At 60.9% G+C, this 19359-nt stretch overlaps 2 protein-coding genes across 2 annotated transcripts; one reads left to right on the top strand and one right to left on the bottom strand.

The window, feature by feature from the left end:
- The first annotated feature begins 132 nt into the window (after nucleotides 1–132).
- On the top strand, nucleotides 133–3138 carry C28H6orf136 (chromosome 28 C6orf136 homolog). The gene is made up of 6 exons (XM_034073586.1): nucleotides 133–257; nucleotides 919–1179; nucleotides 1609–1697; nucleotides 1774–1974; nucleotides 2779–2848; nucleotides 2924–3138. Exons 1-6 carry the CDS (start codon nucleotides 150–152, stop codon nucleotides 3059–3061), a joined length of 867 nt encoding a protein of 288 aa, XP_033929477.1. The 5' UTR covers nucleotides 133–149; the 3' UTR covers nucleotides 3062–3138.
- On the bottom strand, nucleotides 3129–17372 carry DHX16 (DEAH-box helicase 16). Its single transcript, XM_034073536.1, has 20 exons — nucleotides 17151–17372; nucleotides 16370–16608; nucleotides 16079–16226; nucleotides 15635–15691; nucleotides 15261–15515; nucleotides 13660–13884; nucleotides 12462–12650; nucleotides 12249–12359; nucleotides 11621–11736; nucleotides 10146–10356; nucleotides 9341–9439; nucleotides 9077–9229; nucleotides 8648–8788; nucleotides 7776–7938; nucleotides 6362–6480; nucleotides 6081–6148; nucleotides 5278–5440; nucleotides 4459–4620; nucleotides 3732–3905; nucleotides 3129–3309 (listed from the first exon to the last, which is right to left on the bottom strand). The coding sequence occupies exons 1-20, from the start codon at nucleotides 17355–17357 to the stop codon at nucleotides 3181–3183; spliced, it is 3129 nt and encodes a 1042-aa protein (XP_033929427.1). The 5' UTR covers nucleotides 17358–17372; the 3' UTR covers nucleotides 3129–3180.
- Nucleotides 17373–19359: the final 1987 nt, after the last annotated feature.

Raw genomic sequence — 19359 nt, 5'->3', positions numbered from 1 at the left:
TCCCGGTCACCTTCCCCGGCGCTCTCCCTCCGTGTGCGCATGCGCGCTCCGTCCTCCCCTCCCGCCGCGCCTGCGCGCAGTGGGCGGAGCCGCCGCCGGGCCGCGCATGCGCAGTGCAGCGCCGGCCGGAGGCAGGGGGGGGCTCCGCCATGTACCGGCAGGGCCGGGCCGCCGCCGCCCGGCTCCGGGCATGGCCCCCACCGGAGCGCTCCGCGCATGCGCACATGCACCCCCGCCGCTACCGAGCGCGGCCGCAGGTGAGGGCAGCGCGGAGCGGAGGGGGTGGGAGGGGATATGCAAATGAAGCGGGTGGGGCGGGGCTGAGCGGGTGAGATGGGCCAATGGGAATGGGTTCTGCTGCATGGGGGCGTGGGTATGCAAATGAGATGTGTCTATAGGGTTGGGGTCTACTGCATGGAGCCATGGCTATGCAAATGAGCTGTATCTGTAGAGGTGGGGATGTACTGGATGGAGGCGTGGCTATGCAAATGAGCTGTACCAATAGGAATGGTCCTGCAGTTTGGATGTGTGTCTATGCAAATGAGCCAAGCCAGTGGCAGTTGGTTCTCCTGTTTGAGGCGTGGCCATGCAAATAAGCCAATGTGTTAATGGGAATGCGTTGTTTGGAGGCGTGGCTATGCAAATGAGCTGTCAATATGAATTGGTTTTACTGTTCGGATGTGTGGCTATGCAAATGCAATGTGTCAATGAATGGTTCTGTTTTGAGGCGTGGTTATGCAAATGAGCCCCACCAATACGAATGGGTTGTTTTGAGGCGTATGCAAATGAGCTGCGTCAATACGAATGCTTCTTATGCTTGGAGGCGTGGCTATGCAGAATGAGCAGCCTTGATTGGAGCCAAGCGCGCTCGGGGGGCGTGGCTATGCAAATGAACCGTCGGGCTATGTGCTCCCTTAGGACGTGGCGCCCCCCGGTGGCCGCCGCCCGGCGCTGCCGCGGCCGCTGTCGCTGTCCCCCCCCGAGGGCCTCGGCGGAGCCTTCACCACCGTGGACGGGAGACGTGAGGATGACATCGATGTCCGGGACGGACCCGGAGCCTCCGTCCTGCTGCTGCTGCGGGGACCGGCCCTGCTGGGGCCGGCACCGGAGCCCCCCGACCGCCGGCCCCCGTCCATGGAGGAGCACTTGGCTGTCATGCACCAGAAGCTGCAGCACGAGGTGATGCCAATGGGGAGCACCCACACACCCCTGCTCTATGGGGTGCTCTATGGGGTGCTCTATGGGGTGCTCTATGGGGTGTTCTGTGGAGTGCTCTATGGGGTGCTCTATGGGGTGTTCTGTGGAGTGCTCTATGGGGTGCTCTATGGGGTGCTCTATGGGGTGCTCTATGGGGTGTTCTGTGGGGTGCTCTATGTGGTGCTCTGTGGGGTGCTCTGTGGGGTGCTCTGTGGGGTGCTCTATGGGTGCTCTATGGGATGCTCTGTGGGGTGCTCTATGGGGTGCTCTATGGGGTGCTCTATGGGGTGTTCTGTGGGGTGTTCTATGGGGTGCTCTATGGGTGCTCTATGGGTGCTCTATGGGGTGCTCTGTGGGGTGCTCTATGGGGTGCTCCATCACCCACACCTGACCCCCTATTTCCCCCCCCAGCTCCCCAATTTCTTCTTCAAGATCCCCGATTATGGCCTCTACTCCCACGACGTGGAGTTCATCAACCACCTCCTGCACATGCACACGCGGTGAGTGCCCCACAGCCCCCTATGGGGCAGGTGCCCCCTATGGGGACACACTGTGACCCCCATGTCCCCACCGCAGGGGCCGGCCCATGTACCAGGTGGCCGTGGCGCTGTGCCGGGCGCTGGCCTGGGGCTACTTCGCCAGCCTGAGGCTGGAGGTGCTGGCGCTCACCCGGCACCCCGAGGACTGGAGCATCCGGGCGCGATGGAGGCTCACGGGGCTGCCCCTGCACCTCTGCGTGCTGCGCTTCTACCGGCGGGACAAGGCTGCCCTCCTGCGGTCAGTGATGGGCATTGCACCCATTGACACCCACTGATACCCGCTGATACCCATTGGTACCCATTGACACCCACTGACACCCATTGATACCCATTGACACCCATTAACACCCATTGACACCCATTGGTACCCAATGATACCTATTGCCACCCACTGGTACCCATTACATTCCCTGACCCCCACTGATACCCCATTGACACCCATTGGTACCCACTGACACCCATTGACACCCATTAACACCCATTGATACCTATTGACACCCATTGATACCTATTGATACCTATTGCCACCCACTGGTACCCATTACATTCCCTGACACCCACTGATACCCACTGAACCCCATTGATACCCACTGGTACCCATTACACCCATTGATATCCAGTGGTACCCATTGACACCCCTCTGTCATCCCCTGCACCTGTGCGTGCTGCGCTTCCATTGGCACAAGGCCGCCCTCCTGTGGCTAAAGATGGACATTACACTCATTGATACCCATTGACACCCATTACACCTCCTGACACCCACTGACACCCACTGACACCCCACCATCCCCCTGCCACCCCCATCACCCCTTTGCCACCCCATTACCACCTTCCACCCCTCCATCACCCCCTGTCCCTTCTCTCCCCATAGCACAAGAGGTTGGGTCCCCTCTGTCCCCATCACCCTTTGCCCCTTTCTCCCTGGAACCCTATATCCCTGTCCTATAGGACGCGATACCAGCCCCATAGCCCTGTTACCCCCGGGATCAGGGCTCATTCCAGCCCCATATCCCCCAATGTCCCCCTGCCTCCATCCCCCCAGGTCCTACGATGCCCTCTCCACCTTCTTCCTCAACTCACAGGGGCTCATCCGCTGCCACCACGTGGACAAGGTAGGACCGTGGCCGTGCCCCCCATGTCCCCCCTTCGCCCCCCATGTCCCCATTGTCCTGACCCTGTCCCCACAGCTGATGCCGGCCCCGACGCCGCTGGCCCAGGACAAGAAGCTGTTGGTGGCTGCCGCGGTGGCCGCGCTCCCGGTGCCACCACCGGTGCCCCCCCTGCACCTCGCCATGAAGCCCTCGGACACTCCGGGGGACCCCTGAACCCCCCATTGTCCCCATCACCCCCCCGGTGTCCCCTTAACTTAATGTACAGAATAAACACCATGGATGGAGCCGTGCCCCATAGGCCCTGCTGGTCTGTATTGGGGTCCCCAATGGGCTCATCCCAGCTCCTCCCGGCTCTTCCCGACCTTCTTGGGCATCTTGCGGGTGCTGCCGTCCTCCAGCTCCTTGGCCTGGTAGTAATGTGGAGCCACCTCCAGCAGCCACGCGCTGTCGATCTCGATCACCTTGGGGACAATGGGGACATCAGGGGGGGCTCTCACAGCGCCCCGAGCCCATAGGGACATGGGGGGGGAGTCTGATCCCATTGCCCTCAGCCCCCATAGGTGGTCCTTGTCCCATCCCATCATGGTAACATCCTTGGGATCCCCTTCCAGCCCATTCCCAATGGGGACAGTGGTGGCCACATCCCAGCCCATGGGGGGGACACAGCCAAGGTGGGGACGTGCCTGTGGTAATGGTGGTGTCCCTGTCCCAGTGTCCCCATGGACACCTCCCTATGCCCATGGTGCTGTCCCCATTCCCATCCCCATGCCCATGGTGCTGTCCCCATGCCCATGGTGCTGTCCCCATCCCAGTGCCCCCATGCCCATGATGCTGTCCCCATGGCACTGCCCCCATGGTGCTGGTGCCAGCCCCAGGTGCCCACCTGCCGCATGAACTCCTTGGTGGTGCAGACGAGCTCATGGTAGAGCACCCATCGGGGCTGCTCCTCGAACAGGGCACTGTTGGGGTGGATGAACACCGAGTGCTGGTGCTTCACCGTGCGGTACCCACCGCGTGTCAGCCGCGCCGTGTGGTAGAAGAACCCGGCTGTGATGGCCTGGAGCAGGGCACAGGGGGGTCAGGGATGGGGGGGGTCAATGGGGATGGGGGGGGTCTCAATGGGGATGGGGGGGGGGTCTCAATAGGGATGGAGCCGGGGAGGGTCAATGAGGATGGAGCCGGGGGGGGGTCAATGGTGATGGAGCCGGGGAGGGGTCAATGGGGATGTAGCCGGGGGGGGTCTCAATGGGGATGGAGCCGGGGAGGGGTCAATGGTGATGGAGCCGGGGGGGGTCTCAATGGGGATGGAGCCGGGGGGGGTCAATGGGGATGGAGCCGGGGGGTGTGTGGGTCTCCATGGTGATGGAGCCAGGGGGGGGAGGGTCTCCATGGTGATGGAGCCGGGGGGGGTCTCAATGGGGATGGAGCTGGGGAGGGGTCAATGGTGATGGAGCCGGGGGGGGTCTCAATGGGGATGGAGCCGGGGGGGGTCAATGGGGATGGAGCCGGGGGGGGTCTCCATGGTGATGGAGCCGGGGGATGTCAATGGTGATGGAGCCGGGGGAGGGGGGGGTCTCCATGGGTATGGAGCCGGGGGGGGCAGCAGGGACCTTGCGGACGGGGCTGTAGTCGCTGCCACACGAGCTCGGGCTGATCTCCACTCGCTCCATGAGCCCCTCGAGCTGCTCACGCACATCCCGTGCCCGGCGCAGGGATCGAGCCTGCACGAAGTGCTCGTAGCACCACTGCAGGGAGTGACCGCTCGCCACCCACTGCGGGTATGGGCATGGTCAGGACTGGGGTACCTGTAACCCCAGAGCCAGCAGCACCCTGCCCATCACCCACATCACATGTGTCCCATATCCCATTGCCCATATCTCACATCCCATATCCCACATCCCATGTATCCCATACCCCATTGCCCATATCCCACATCCCATATCCCACATCTTATATACTCCATATATTCTATACCCCATATATCACACATTTACCCTGTCCTATACCCCATATCTCTCATGTCCTATATCCCATATATCCCACATCACATATATTCTATATCTCCCATATCCCATATATCCCGTATAATTCATATCCTATACCAAATATATTCCATATCTCCCACATTCCATATACCCCATATATCCCATCTCCCATGTCCCATACATCCCATATACCCCATACCCCATATCCCACATCCTATACCAATACACCCTACATCCCATACACCCCATACATCCCATATACCCCATATCCTATATCCCATACACCTGACACACCTCACACCCCACATCCCACACATCTCACACACCCCATACACCCCATATATCCCATATATCCCATACCCTATACCCCATACACCCCATACACCCCATACACCCCATACACCCCATACACCCCCTACCCTACCCCCACCCCGCAGGTCCTGCCTGGTTGTAGACGTTGAGCAGCACCAGGTGGTCCCCCCCGGGCAGGTGGAAGCCGCGCCGGGCGCTGTCCGCGTGCAGGACCTTGTCCTTGGGCCGGTAGAACACAGCGTTGTTGACCGAGAGCATGGCGGCCACCGTCAGCACCTCCTCCGTGCAGCCGTACCTGCCCATAGGGTAACATGGGGCACATAGGGTAACATGGGACACATAGGGCAGCATGGGACACATAGGGCAACATGGGGACACATAGGGTAACATGGGACACATAGGGCAGCATGGGACACATAGGGCAGCATGGGACACATAGGGTAACATGGGGACACATAGGGCAGCATGGGACACACATAGGGCAGCATGGGACACATAGGGTAACATGGGGCACATAGGGTAACATGGGACACATAGGGTAACATGGGGACACATAGGGTAACACGGGACACATAGGGCAGCATGGGGACACATAGGGCAGCATGGGACACATAGGGTAACATGGGACACATAGGGTAACATGGGACACATAGGGTAACATGGGGACACATAGGGCAACATGGGGACAGCACCCACAGGGCACCATGGGGGACACCCATAGGGCAACATGGGGACACCCATAGGGCACTAGAGAGACATCACCCATAGGTCACCATAGGGAGACACTGGGGGCACCCATAGGACCCCCAAGGGGGGACACCCACAGGACACCATGGGGACACATGGGGGCACCCACAGAACACCCAAGGGGGGACACCCATAGGACACTATGGGGACACATTGGGGGCACCCATAGACACCCATGGGGCACTCACTGCTCAGAGGCCAGGATCATCTTGGCCAACATCGGCTCCACCGGCAGCTCCGCCATGCGCCGGCCCAGCTGGGGACAGCCCAGTGAGCACCAGTTAGCACCAGTGACCCCCCCAGTGCTCCCAGTGACCACCAGTGAGCACCAGTGACACCCCTCAGTGCTCCCAGTGACCACCAGTGAGCACCAGTGACCCCCCCCAGCGCTCCCAGTGACCCCCCCATCACCCCAGTCCCACAGTGTGCTCACCCATGGGCCCCCCCCCCCTCCCAGTGCCCCCAGTACCGTGGTGAGCTCGCCCATGTGGTTGAGGGCTCCCAGGGCATAGAGCTGCTCCAGTGCCAGCACCAGCGTCTCGTGGGGGGGAGGGTCCAGGAAGTCAAAGTGGATCAGGTCATTGATGCCTGCGGATGGGGACGTCACCAAGGGACACCCCAAAGGATCCCCCTATAGGATCCACAGGGCCCCCCATAGGGACCCCCACAGGATCCATAGGACCCCATAGCAACCCCCCATAGGATCCCCATAGGACCCCCCAATAGGATCCATAGTTCCCCCATAGTGACTCCCATAGGACCCCTCATAGGGATCCCCCATAGGGACCCCCACAGTATCCCCATAGCAACCCCCACAGGATCCATAGAATCCCCCATAGGCACCCCCTATAGCACTCCCCATACGATCCCCCTAATGGATCCATAGGGCCCCCCATAGGATCCATAGGACCACCCATAGTACTGCCCATAGAACCCCCCATAGGATCCCCCTATAGGATGCACAGGGCCCCCCACAGAACCCCTCACAGTACCCCCCACAGTATCCCCTTACAGGACCCATAGTATCCCCATAGTACCCCCATAGTAACCCCCACAGTATCCCCCTATAGGACCCATAGTACCTCCATAGTACCCCCCACAGTATCGCCCTATAGGACCCATAGTACCCCCACAGTATCTCCCTATAGGACCCATAGTATCCCCATAGTACCCCCCCCACTATCGCCCTATAGGACCCATAGTACCCCCATAGTACCTCCCACAATACCCCCTATAGAACCCATAGTATCCCCATAGTACCCCCATAGTACCCCCCACAGTATCCCCCTATAGGACCCATAGTACCCCCATAGTACCCCCCACAGTATCGCCCTATAGGACCCATAGTACCTCCATAGTACCCCCCACAGTATCGCCCTACAGGACCCATAGTATCCCCATAGTACCCCCCCAGTACCCCCATAGCACCCACAGCACCCCCCCCAGTAACCCCCAGTACCCCCCATAGGCCCCACAGAACCCCCCCAGTACCCCCCCCAGTACCCCCCCAGTACCCCCATAGGCCTCCCAGAACCCCCCCAGTACCCCCATAGTACCCCCCCGAGTACCCCCCCAGTACCCCCATAGCCCCCCAGCACCCCCCCCAGTACCCCCATAGCCCCCCAGTACCCCCATAGGCCCCCCAGAACCCCCACAGTACCCCCATAGCCCCCCAGACCCCCCCAGTACCCCCATAGCCCCCCAGCACCCCCCCCAGTACCCCCATAGCCCCCCAGTACCCCCATAGGCCCCCCAGAACCCCCACAGTACCCCCATAGCCCCCCAGACCCCCCCAGTACCCCCATAGCCCCCCAGACCCCCCCAGTACCCCCATAGCCCCCCAGACCCCCCCAGTACCCCCATAGCCCCCCCGCAGCCCCCACCGAGGCTCTTGAGCAGCAGCACCAGGGAGCCCAGGTCCGCGCGCTGGATCTCGGGCACTGGAGTCTCCTCCAGCTCATGCTGGAAGGCCCAGGCCGTGTAGAGCCTGAAGCACTTCCCTGGAGCCACCCGCCCGGCTCGGCCTGCGCGCTGGTTGGCTGAGGCCTGGGGGGGACAGGGACATGGGGATGGGGATACAGGGACATGGGGTACAGGGACATGGGGGTACAGGGACAGGGGGACACAGGGACATGGAGATACAGGGATGGGGATACAGGGACATGGGGGTACAGGGACATGGGGACACAGGGACATGGGGATACAGGGACATGGGGGTACAGGGACATGGGGGTACAGGGATGGAGATACAGGGATGGAGACACAGGGACATGGGGGTACAGGGATGGGGATACAGGGACATGGGGATACAGGGACATTGGGGATACAGGGACATGGGGGATACAGGGATGTGGGGACACAGGGACATGGGGTACAGGGACATTGGGGATACAGGGACATGGGGTACAGGGATGGAGACACAGGGACATGGGGGTACAGGGATGGGGATACAGGGACATGGAGATACAGGGACATGGGGTACAGGGATGGGGATACAGGGACATGGGGGATACAGGGATGTGGGGACACAGGAATGTGGGGACATGGTAACGAATTGATGTGAGCACACCAGGATACAGCTGCCCATAGGGACCCTATAGAAGGGTCAAAGGAGGGGACAGAGCCAGCTGTGGGTACCGAGGGGTGATGGGGAGGTGATGGGGGTGACACAAGGGGTGTTGGGAGGTGATGGGAGTGACAGGAGGGGTGTTGGGGGTGATACAAGGGGTGTTGGGGGTGGCAGGGCCGCACGCACCCTTGAGCAGGGGGTGACCACGAGGGACTCCATGCCGGTGCGGGCGCTGTAGCTCTTCTGCTTGCAGAACCCGGGGTCCAGGACGTAGACGATGCCGTCGATGGTCACCGAGGTCTCCGCGATGTTGGTGGCCACCACCACCTATGGGGGGGAATGGGACGTGGAGGCTCCTCCCACTTGGACCACACCCCTTTAAGCTCCGCCCCCTTAGACCCCCATTAATCCCTCCCCTTTAGACTCTACCCCTTTTAACCCCTCCCTTTTAAGCCCCTCCTCTTTAACCCCACCCCATTAAGCCCCTCCCCTTTAACCACACCCCATTAAGCCCCTCCCCTTTAACCCCACCCCATTAAGCCCCACCCCTTTAGCCCCACCCTTCCCCCTTGGCTCCTCCCCTTCAGCCCCTCCCCTCTCTTAAAGGGCCAGCACCTTGCGTGCGCCGGGGGGGGTGGGCTGGAAGATGCGAGCCTGCATGTCCGAGGGCAGGTTGGCATAGATGGGCAGCACCAGCAGCTCCGGTAGGCGCGAGCCCAGGCGCCGGCACCGCTCCTGCAGCAGCTCCACGCACGCCTCGATCTCCTCCTGTGGGAGACACGGAGCATCCATAGGGATACAATGGTCAAATCCATAGGGATACAATGGGGGCATCCATAGGGATGCAATGGTCACATCCATAGGGATGAGGGTCCGCACCTGGCCGGTGAGGAAGACGAGGATGTCCCCGGGGGGCTGCGTGACGTGGATCTGCAGCACTGACACCACACACGCCTCCAGGTAATCGGCCTCAGGAGCCTGCAGAGGGGGATGGGGAGATGGCAGCGTCACCAGGTGTCCCCTGTGTGCCTATTGGCCACGGTCCCCCATGTCCCACATCCCATACCCCATATCTCCCATATCCCCTATATCTGATATCCACAGCCCATATCCCATACCCCATATCCCACATATCCCATATCCCATATATGCCATACCCCATACCCCACATCCCATATCCCATATATCCCATACCCCATATCCCATATATACAACATCCCATACCCCATATCCCACATCCCATACCCCATATAATCCATACCCCATATCCCACATCCCATACCCCATATATTCCATACCCCATATCCCATATATCCCATATCCCATACCCCACATCCCATACCCCATATATTCCATACCCCATATCCCACATATCCCATATATCCCATATCCCATACCCCACATTCCATACCCCATACCCCATATATTCCATACCCCGTATCCCATATATCCCATACCCCATATCCCATATATCCCATACCCCATACCACGTATTCCACACCCCATATATCCCACATTCCATACCCCACACCCCATATATCCCACACCCCCTATCCCATATATCCCATACCCCAGACCCGCTATCCCATATATCCCATACCCCATATCCTGTATCCCATACCCCACACCCTCTATCCCATATATCCCACCCCCCTATCCCCTACATCCCATACCCGGCTCCCACCTTGGTGTAGTAGATGTCGACAGGGAAGCGGCGCCCGGGGATGCGGAACACGGGCGCGTTGTCGAAGAAGGCAGCGAAGCGTCCGGTGTCCAGCGTGGCTGAGGCCACCAGCACCTTGAGCTGCGGCCGGAAGCGAGCGATGTCCTTGAGCAGCCCGAAGAGCACGTCCGTGTGCAGCGTGCGCTCGTGGGCCTCGTCCACCATCAGCACACTGGGCATGGGGAGGGGGGGGGGTGAGTGTGGGATGGACGGAAGGACATGGGGGTGAGTGTGGGATGGACGGAAGGACATGGGGGTGAGTGTGGGATGGACGGAAGGACATGGGGGTGAGTGTGGGATGGACGGAAGGACATGGGGGTGAGTGTGGGATGGACGGAAGGACATGGGGGTGAGTGTGGGATGTATGGAAGGACATGGGGGTGAGTGTGGGATGCAGGGAAGGACATGGGGGTGAGTGTGGGATGCAGGGAAGGACATGGGGATGAGTGTGGGATGTATGGAAGGACATGGGGACACATGTGAGGACATGGGGATGAGTGTAGGATGCAGGGAAGGACATGGGGGTGAGTGTGGGATGTATGGAAGGACATGGGGGTGAGTGTGGGATGCAGGGAAGGACATGGGGGTGAGTGTGGGATGCAGGGAAGGACATGGGGGTGAGTGTGGGATGGACGGAAGGACATGGGGGTGAGTGTGGGATGCAGGGAAGGACATGGGGATGAGTGTGGGATGTATGGAAGGACATGGGGACACATGTGAGGACATGGGGATGAGTGTAGGATGCAGGGAAGGACATGGGGACAGGCAGGAGGACGTGGGGATGAGTGTGGGATGCACGGAAGGACATGGGGACACATGGGGGGACATTGGGATGAGCGTGGGATACACGTAAGGACATGGGGACATGTGTGAGGACATTGGGATGAGTGTGGGATGCATGGAAGGACATGGGGACGGGCAGGAGATGGGCATGAGGACATTGGGATGAGCATGGGATGCAAGTAAGGACATGGGGACAGGCAGGGGACACGCGTGAGAACATGGGGATGAGCATGGGATGCACATAAGGACAGGGGGACAGGCAGGGGACACACGTGAGGACATTGGGATGAGCGTGGGATGCACGTAAGGACATGGGGACAGGCAGGGGACACACGAAAGGACATGGGGATGAGCATGGGATGCACGGAAGGACATGGGGACAGGCAGGGGATGGGCGTGAGGACATTGGGATGAGTGTGGGATGCACATAAGGACATGGGAACACGCATGAGGACATTGGGATGAGCATGGGATACGCATAAGGACATGGGGACAGGCAGGGGATGGGTGTGAGGACATTGGGATGAGCGTGGGATGCACGTAAGGACATGGGGACACACACGAGGCCATGGGGACAGTGATGGTGACCCCAACCCACACCAGCCAGCCCAAGCAGAGCACAGGACACCCCCTCCCCATGTCCCCATGGGCACCTGTAGGAGGCGAGGTCGGGCTCGGTGAGGAATTCCCGCAGGAGCATCCCATCCGTCATGTACTTGAGCACTGTGCGCTCCGACGTGCAGTCCTCGAAGCGGATGCTGTACCCGACCTGGGGGTACGGCCTTCACATGAACCCATATCCCCATATCCCATACCCCATATCCCATACCCCATATCCTACATCCCATACCCCATACCCCACATCTCCATATTCCATACCCCATATCCCACATCCCATACCCCACATCCCACACCTCATATCCCATACCCAACACCCCACATCTCCATATCCCATATTGCATATCCAATACCCCATATTCTACATCCCATACCCCATACTGTATCCCATACTGCATATATAATACTCCATATCCCATACCCCACACCCCATATCCCATACTGCATATCCAATACCCCATATCCCATACCCCCCATCCCACATCCCCATATCCCATACCCCACATCCCACATCTCCATACCCCACACTGCATATCCAATACCCCATACCCCACACCCCACATCCCACATCCCACATCTCCACATCCCATACTGCATATCCAATACCCCATACCCCACATCCCATACTGCATATCCCACACCCCACATCCCACTCCCCCTCACCTCATTGCCCAGCTTGGTTCCCATCTCCACAGCCACCCGTGCTGCCACACTCATGGCAGCCACTCTCCGTGGCTGTGTGATGCCAATCTTCAACCCCTGCCGCGTGTAGCCCTGGCCAATGGGGGGGGACACAGTCAAAGGTGGGGGGGACCCCAAACCCCATAGCCCCCCATAGCCCCCCATTGCCCCCCATTGCCCCCCATAGCCCCCCACCTCCTCATGCAGGTACTGTGGGATCTGTGTGGTCTTCCCCGAGCCTGTCTCGCCCTCGATGACCAGGACCTGGTGCTGGGCGATGGCAGCCACCAGTTCATCCCGGTATGGGAAGATGGGCAGGCTGCGGCGCTGCTCCTGCACCGACTGGCGCCGCCGCTCGGCCTCGGACACGGCCGGAGCTGCCTCCTATAGGGGACACATCAACTCCTATGGACACCCACAGCGGCACCAAATACATCCCTTGATCCCCAAATCCATCCCTTACCCTCCCAAATCCATCCCTTACCCCCCCAAATCCATTCCTTACCCCCAAAATCCATTCCTAAACCCCTCAAATCCACCCCTTACCCTCCCAAATCAATCCCTTATCCATCCAAATCCATCCCTTACCCCCCATATCCATTCCTTATCCCCACTATCCACCCCTTACCCCCCAAACCCATCCCTTAAACCCCCAAATCCCCCCCCAAATCCATCCTTTACCTCCCCAAACCCATTCCTTACCCTCCCAAATCCATTCTTTACCCTCCCAAATCTATCCCTTACCCCCCTAAATCCATTCCTTACCCCCCAAATCCATTCCTAAACCCCTCAAATCCATCCCTTACCCCCCCAAATCCATCCTTTACCCTCCCAAATCCATCCCTTACCCCCCAAAATCCATCCTTTACCCTCCCAAATCCATCCCTTACCCCCCAAAATCCGTCCCTTATCCCCCAAACCCAGCCCTTACCCCCCAAATCCGTTCCTTACTCCTCCAAACCCATCCCTTACCCTCCCAAATCCACCCCTTAACCCCCAAACCCATCCCTTACCCCTCCAAATCCATCCCTTAACCCATCCCTTACCCCCCATATCCATCCCTTACCCCCCAAAACCATCCCTTACCCCCCCAATATCCATCCTTTAGCCCCCCAAACCCATCCCTTATCCATCCAAATCCATCCCTTACCCCCCATATCCATCCCTTACCCCCCCAATATCCATCCTTTAGCCCCCCAAACCCATCCCTTATCCATCCAAATCCATCCCTTACCCCCCATATCCACCCCTTACCCCCCAATCCACCCCTTACCCCCCATATCCACCCCTTACCCCCCAATCCACCCCTTACCCCCCATATCCACCCCTTACCCCCCAATCCACCCCTTACCCCCCATATCCCTCCCTCACCCCCTCCCCACCCCCCCCGCACCTCCTGTGGCTGGCTGCCCTGCATCTGGCTGGCACTGATGAACTGCACCATGTGCTCCTCCTCCAGCAGGACCTCATACTGGGGCTGTGGCCGGTGGCGAGCGGCATCACGGGCCCCGAAGCGCAGAGCAGCTGCCTCCATGCGCTCCTCTTCCCAGCGCCGCTGCTCGTCCCGCGGCGCTAGAGCCTCCTCTGCCCCTGCCTCCGGCTGCTCCGGCTCCAGCACCTGCAATGGGGGAGAAAGGGATGGATTGGGGGGGAAGGGATGGATATGGGGGTAAGGGATGGATTGAGGGGTAAGGGATGGATATGGGGGTAAGGGATGGATTGAGGGGTAAGGGATGGATATGGGGGTAAGGGATGGATATGGGTGGGAAGGGATGGATTGAGGGGTAAGGGATGGATTGGGGGGTAAGGGATGGATATAGGGGAGTAAGGGATGGATTGGGGGGGAAGGGATGGATTGGGGGGGAAGGGATGGATATGGGGGGGAAGGGATGGATATGGGGGGAAGGGATGGATATGGGGGGGAAGGGATGGATTGGGGGGGAAGGGATGGATATGGGGGGTAAGGGATGGATTGGGGGGGAAGGGATGGATATGGGGGGTAAGGGATGGATTGGGGGGGAAGGGATGGATATGGAGGGGAAGGGATGGATATGGGGGGCAAGGGATGGATATGGGGGGGAAGGGAAGGATATGGGGGGGAAGGGAAGGATATGGGGGGGAAGGGAAGGATATGGGGGTAAGGGATGGATATGGGGGGGAAGGGATGGATATGGGGGGGAAGGGATGGATTGGGGGTAAGGGATGGATTGGGGGGTAAGGGATGTATATGGGGGTAAGGGATGGATATGGGGGGGAAGGGATGGACTGGGGGGGAAGGGATGGATTGGGGGGAAGGGATGGATTGGGGGGTAAGGGATGGATTGGGGGGAAGGGATGGATTGGGGGGTAAGGGATGGATTGGGGGGAAGGGATGGATTGGGGGGTAAGGGATGGATTGGGGGGAAGGGATGGATTGGGGGGTAAGGGGTGGATATGGGGGGTAAGGGATGGATTGGGGGGGGAAGGGATGGATATGGGGGGGAAGGGATGGATTGGGGGGGAAGGGATGGATATGGGGGGTAAGGGATGGATATATGGGGGTAAGGGATGGATTCGGGCTCTGGAGGGGGTCCCAAGGGTAATGGTGGACAATGTGGGAGAGGTAAAGAATGGATCTGGGATGCTGGACGGGGTCTTGAAGGTGATGGGGGAGATCCTAAAGGGAGAGAGGAGGGATTTGGGGTACATGGAACTGATGGGAAGTGATGGGGGGGATCCCATTGGGATAGAGGAAGGGTTGGAAGCACTGGGAACAGATGGGCAGCACTGGGGGGGATCCCATTGGGATACAGGAAGGGTTGGAAGCACTGGGAACAGATGGGCAGCACTGGGGGGGATCCCACCAGGATATAGGAAGGGTTTGGAGCACCAGGAACTGATGGGAGGCGATGGAGGGGATCCCATTGGGATACAGGAAGGGTTTGGAACACCAGGAAGTGATGGGATGTAATGGGGGGGATCCCATGGTGACCGGGTCAGGGCAGGGGTCAGGACCTTTCCTCGCCGCTCCTCAGGCATCCGGTACCGCTGGCTCTTCTCCAGCCGCTCCCGTTCCCCTGCCCGCTTGTACTCGCGCGCCAGGTCCCGCAGGCGGCGCTTGTAGCGCAGGCGGCTCCGCTCCGGCCCCGAGAGCACCTCCTCCCCGAAGAGCTGCTCCTCGTCCGCGATCTCAGCCTCCAGCTCCTCCAGCTTGTCCTGCTCCCGCTTGGCCAGGTACTCCCGGCGGGATCGCTTCCGTAGCTCCGGTACCTGCGGGGGATGCATTGGGATGCATTGGGATGCGCTGGGATGCGTTGGGATGCGTTGGGATGCGTTGGGATGTGCTGGGATGTGTTGGGATGCAGGGTAATCGAGTGAATGAGGCTCACCAGTGTTTTCTGGTCTTCTTCAGCGACTTTGAGGCGTTTCTGGGCTTCTTCGTAGGCCTGAGAGGGGAAATGGGAGGAATAAAGGGGGGAAATGGGAGGAATAAGGGGGGGAAGAGAAAGAATAAGGGAAGAAAAAGGAAGAAATAAGGGGGAAAATGGGGGAATAAGGAATAAGGGAGAAAAATGGGGGGAATAAGGGAGGAGATCCCAAAGCACCCATCAACCCCAGCCAAGGATACTCAATTCCATGTAGGAACAACAAATGCCCTCTGGGATTGTCACCAGGGATTCCAAGTGTCAAAGACCCCTTCACCCTGGCTGCGAGCTCCAGATCCCATCCGGAGCCATCAATTCCTATTGAACCCTCCCTAAACCCCATTGAGGAACCCTAACTCACAGACATCCCTAATCCCCCCCCCCCCCGTTCCCAGCCGTGCCCCTCACCTTGGCGTCAGGGCGGGTGAGGACGGTGCGGGAGCGATCCCGGCGCCGCAGGCGCTCGGCGAAGGCATCGCGCTCCTCCAGATCCCGGAGCCGTTCCCGTTCCGACGCTTCCCATTCCGCTTCCGGCTCCTCGGGGGGGTCCGGAGCCCTATGGGATGGACCCACATGGGTTGGATGCGATCCCAAAGGTGGGAACCCCCCGAATCCCAAAGGATGCTCTGCATCCAATGGGATCCCAAGAGGGAGACCTTGGATATGGGGTGGGGGGACCCCAAATCCCGGTATACTCACGGTGGGGGGGGCGATGGGGGGGGGCTGGGAGCCTCGGGGGACTCGGAGCGTCGCCTCCGGAGGTGCCGGTGACGTGAGGCGCTGGGGGCGGAGCCACGCGAGGGGGCGGGGCTCGGCGCAGGCCCCGCCCCCTCGTCGTCGCTCTCCACCAATCGGTAGCCTTGGCTGCGGCGCTGCAGCTCCAGCGCCGCGCGCTCGGCCGCGCGCGCAGGCGGCTCCGGCCGCGCCTCCCGGGGCACCTGGGGGGCGGGGCCACGGTCAGGACACGCCCCCTTTGAGACATAGCCCCGCCTACTATCTCCTTAAACGGTTCAAAGCCACGCCTCCATTTCGCAAACCACGCCCACTTTCCACCGACTCCGCCTACTTTCCCCCTCGGCCCCGCCCACTCGCCCCGCCTACCTTTTCCCTCGGCCCCGCCTACTTTCCCCCCTCGGCCCCGCCCACGTCCCCGGCCCATCCCCCTTCCACACGGCCCCGCCTACTTTCTCCCTAGGCCCCGCCTACTTCACCCCTGCCCTGCCCACTTCCCTCCCGGCCCCGCCTACTTTCCCCTCTCGGCCCCGCCCTCTTCCCCGGCCCCGCCCACTTTCCCTCGTCCCCGCCCACTTTCCCGCTCGGCACCGCCCACTCCCCCTCGGCCCCGCCTGCTTTCCCCCTCGGCCCCGCCCACTTCCCCCCTCGGCCGCGCCCACTCCCCCCCCGGCCCCGCCTACTTTCCCCCTCGGCCCCGCCTACTTTCTCCCTCGGCCCCGCCCACTCCCCCCCAGGCCCCGCCTACCTTCCCCCACAGCTCCCTGGCGAAGGCCTGCACCCGGGGCTCGTCCACCCGCAGGGCCTCGGTGTCCCGGAGCCGCTCCAGCAGCTCCTCGGGGCTCCGGCTCCTCCGGGCCAGCGCCACCAGGTAACCGGGGACATGGCGGCCGCTGAGCCCCAGCAGCTCCTGCAGCTCCCCGGACACCCACCGCTCCAACGCCGCCGCCGCCATGGCTGCCGGCCGCGCTCCGCCTCACGCCGCAAGCAGCCAATCAGCGAGCTCCGCGCATGCGCGGTGTCTGCATTACCGTAATACCGGGTAGAGCAGCGCCGCACAATCCATAAGGGCTCCGTTTATTATGGGGCCATAGACCCCCCCCATTACCCCCCCAAGGGGTAATTTGGGGTCCCGGTCCCCCCCCCCCCATCCCCGGTGTCACAATAGCATCGGTTGAGCGTTTATTGTCGCGTACAGCACCGCGGGGTGACAGGAGGGAGATAAACGCTTCGTTGCCACGGCAACCGTTGCCATAGCAACGGGAGCAGGGTGTGTGTCGTCCCCCCCATCACGTTGCCATGGTTCACCCCCCCCCCCCCACCCCATCCCGGTATCAAACTGGGGCAGCTCCAGTTGGCCCAATACTGACAAAGCTTAGAAAAACCGTAATTAAGCTAAAAAACACGCATTAGAAATAATGCCCCCCCCCCCCCCCCGCTATAAAAGCTACAAAATGAGAGCTGGGACCCCCCCATGGTGTCCTTGTGCGCCCCCCCCCCGGTCTATGTGGGTCTATGGGGATCCATGGGGGTCCTGCCCCGCCCGGGGGGGGTCCCACAGGTCCATGGTGGTGGCAATGGGGGGGGGTTCCATGGTGGCTCCATCGTCACCCCCCCCCTCCCGGCCGTGGGGCAGAGGCCGGGGTTACCGGCGGCAGGATTCATCTATGGGGGGATGGAACACGGTGATGAGACCCCCCCATGGCCCCCCCATTACCCCCCCCATTGAGCCCCTCTATTCCCTCCCAACGACCCCCCCATGGCCGTAGACCCCCATTACCCCCTTTAACCCCCTATTACCCCCCATTGTCTCCCATGAGCCCCTCCATTACCCCCCCTTGACCCCCCATGTCCATAGACCCTCATTACCCCCATTATCCCCTTTAACCCCCCCATTGCCCCCCATAAACCCCTCCATGACCCCCCCGATGACCATAGGCCCCCCATTATCCCCTTAAACCCCCCATGACCCCCTCCATTCACCCCCATGACCCCCCCCACATGGCCATAGACCCCCCCATTACCCCTCCATTGACCCCCATGTCTCACCTACGAGCAGGGCTCGTGCCCGCAGCCCCCCCGGCCCCCCCCCGCACATGGAGGGGCTCCTCCTCCTCATCTTCCTCCTCGGGGGCAGGCCCGGGGGGGGGCGGCGGCTCCTCGGGGGGGCCCCAGGCCGCCAGCAGCGCCCCCTCCGACGGGTAAGAGAAGGTGCGTTCCAGGTCCCGCTCACTGAACCAGATCTTCAGCTGCGGCAATGGGGGCAAGGGGGTAATGGGGGCAATGGGGTAATGGGGTAATGGGGTAATGGGGCCAATGGGGGAATGGGGGTAATGGGGGCAATGGGGGTAATGGGGTAACGGGGGCAATGGGGTAATGGGGGGAATGGGGGGAATGGGGTAATGGGGGTAAAGGGGTAATGGGGGTAATGGGGGGCAATGGGGTAATGGTGGGATAACGAGGGGACACACAGGGACACCATAAGGACACCCCAGGGACACGGTAATGACACCATTGGGACACCCTGGCCCTGGCCCCCCCCGTTCCCATGGTGATTAATCCCCCTCTGTTCTTAAGCATCATTAATGGGAGACTCTTAATGGGGAGGGGCTGCCCCGCCCCCATAGAGCCGCTTCCTGCCCTTCCCCCCCCCCAGTTCCTGTTTTTGGGGTGCTGTGGGGGGAGGGCAGGAAGTGGGGCAGGAAGTGGGGCTGGGGCCATTGGGGGGGAGGGACAAGGGTTGGGGACCCCAGGAAGGGGAAGGGATGGGGACATGGGATGGGATGGGGAGAGGGATGTGGGATGGGGAGAGGGATGTGGGATGGGGAGAGGGATGTGGGGATGGGGAGAGGGATGTGGGATGGGGAGAGGGACATGGGATGGGGACAGGGATGTGGGATGGGGCCATGGACACGGATAGGGCCATGAAGGGACATGGGATGGGGACAGGGATATGG

The sequence above is a fragment of the Melopsittacus undulatus genome (assembly GCF_012275295.1).
Source record: "Melopsittacus undulatus isolate bMelUnd1 chromosome 28 unlocalized genomic scaffold, bMelUnd1.mat.Z SUPER_28_unloc_1, whole genome shotgun sequence".
Lineage (NCBI taxonomy): Eukaryota > Metazoa > Chordata > Aves > Psittaciformes > Psittaculidae > Melopsittacus > Melopsittacus undulatus.
Note: the sequence above shows the minus strand (reverse complement) of the source record. Positions and strands in the feature narration are given on the sequence as shown.

What these genes read in the sequence shown, in the direction of transcription:
- C28H6orf136 (XM_034073586.1), top strand. Translation starts at nt 150, where the DNA reads ATGTACCGGCAGGGCCGGGCCGCCGCCGCCCGGCTCCGGGCATGGCCC. An exon ending in GCTACCGAGCGCGGCCGCAG is followed by an intron (nt 258 to 918) that starts GTGAGGGCAGCG and finishes GTGCTCCCTTAG; the next exon opens with GACGTGGCGCCCCCCGGTGG. An exon ending in GACAAGGCTGCCCTCCTGCG is followed by an intron (nt 1,975 to 2,778) that starts GTCAGTGATGGG and finishes CCATCCCCCCAG; the next exon opens with GTCCTACGATGCCCTCTCCA.
- DHX16 (XM_034073536.1), bottom strand. Translation starts at nt 17,357, where the DNA reads ATGGCGGCGGCGGCGTTGGAGCGGTGGGTGTCCGGGGAGCTGCAGGAG. An exon ending in CTGAGGAGCGGCGAGGAAAG is followed by an intron (nt 13,885 to 15,260) that starts GTCCTGACCCCT and finishes CCCCCATTGCAG; the next exon opens with GTGCTGGAGCCGGAGCAGCC. An exon ending in GAACCAAGCTGGGCAATGAG is followed by an intron (nt 11,737 to 12,248) that starts GTGAGGGGGAGT and finishes CCGTACCCCCAG; the next exon opens with GTCGGGTACAGCATCCGCTT.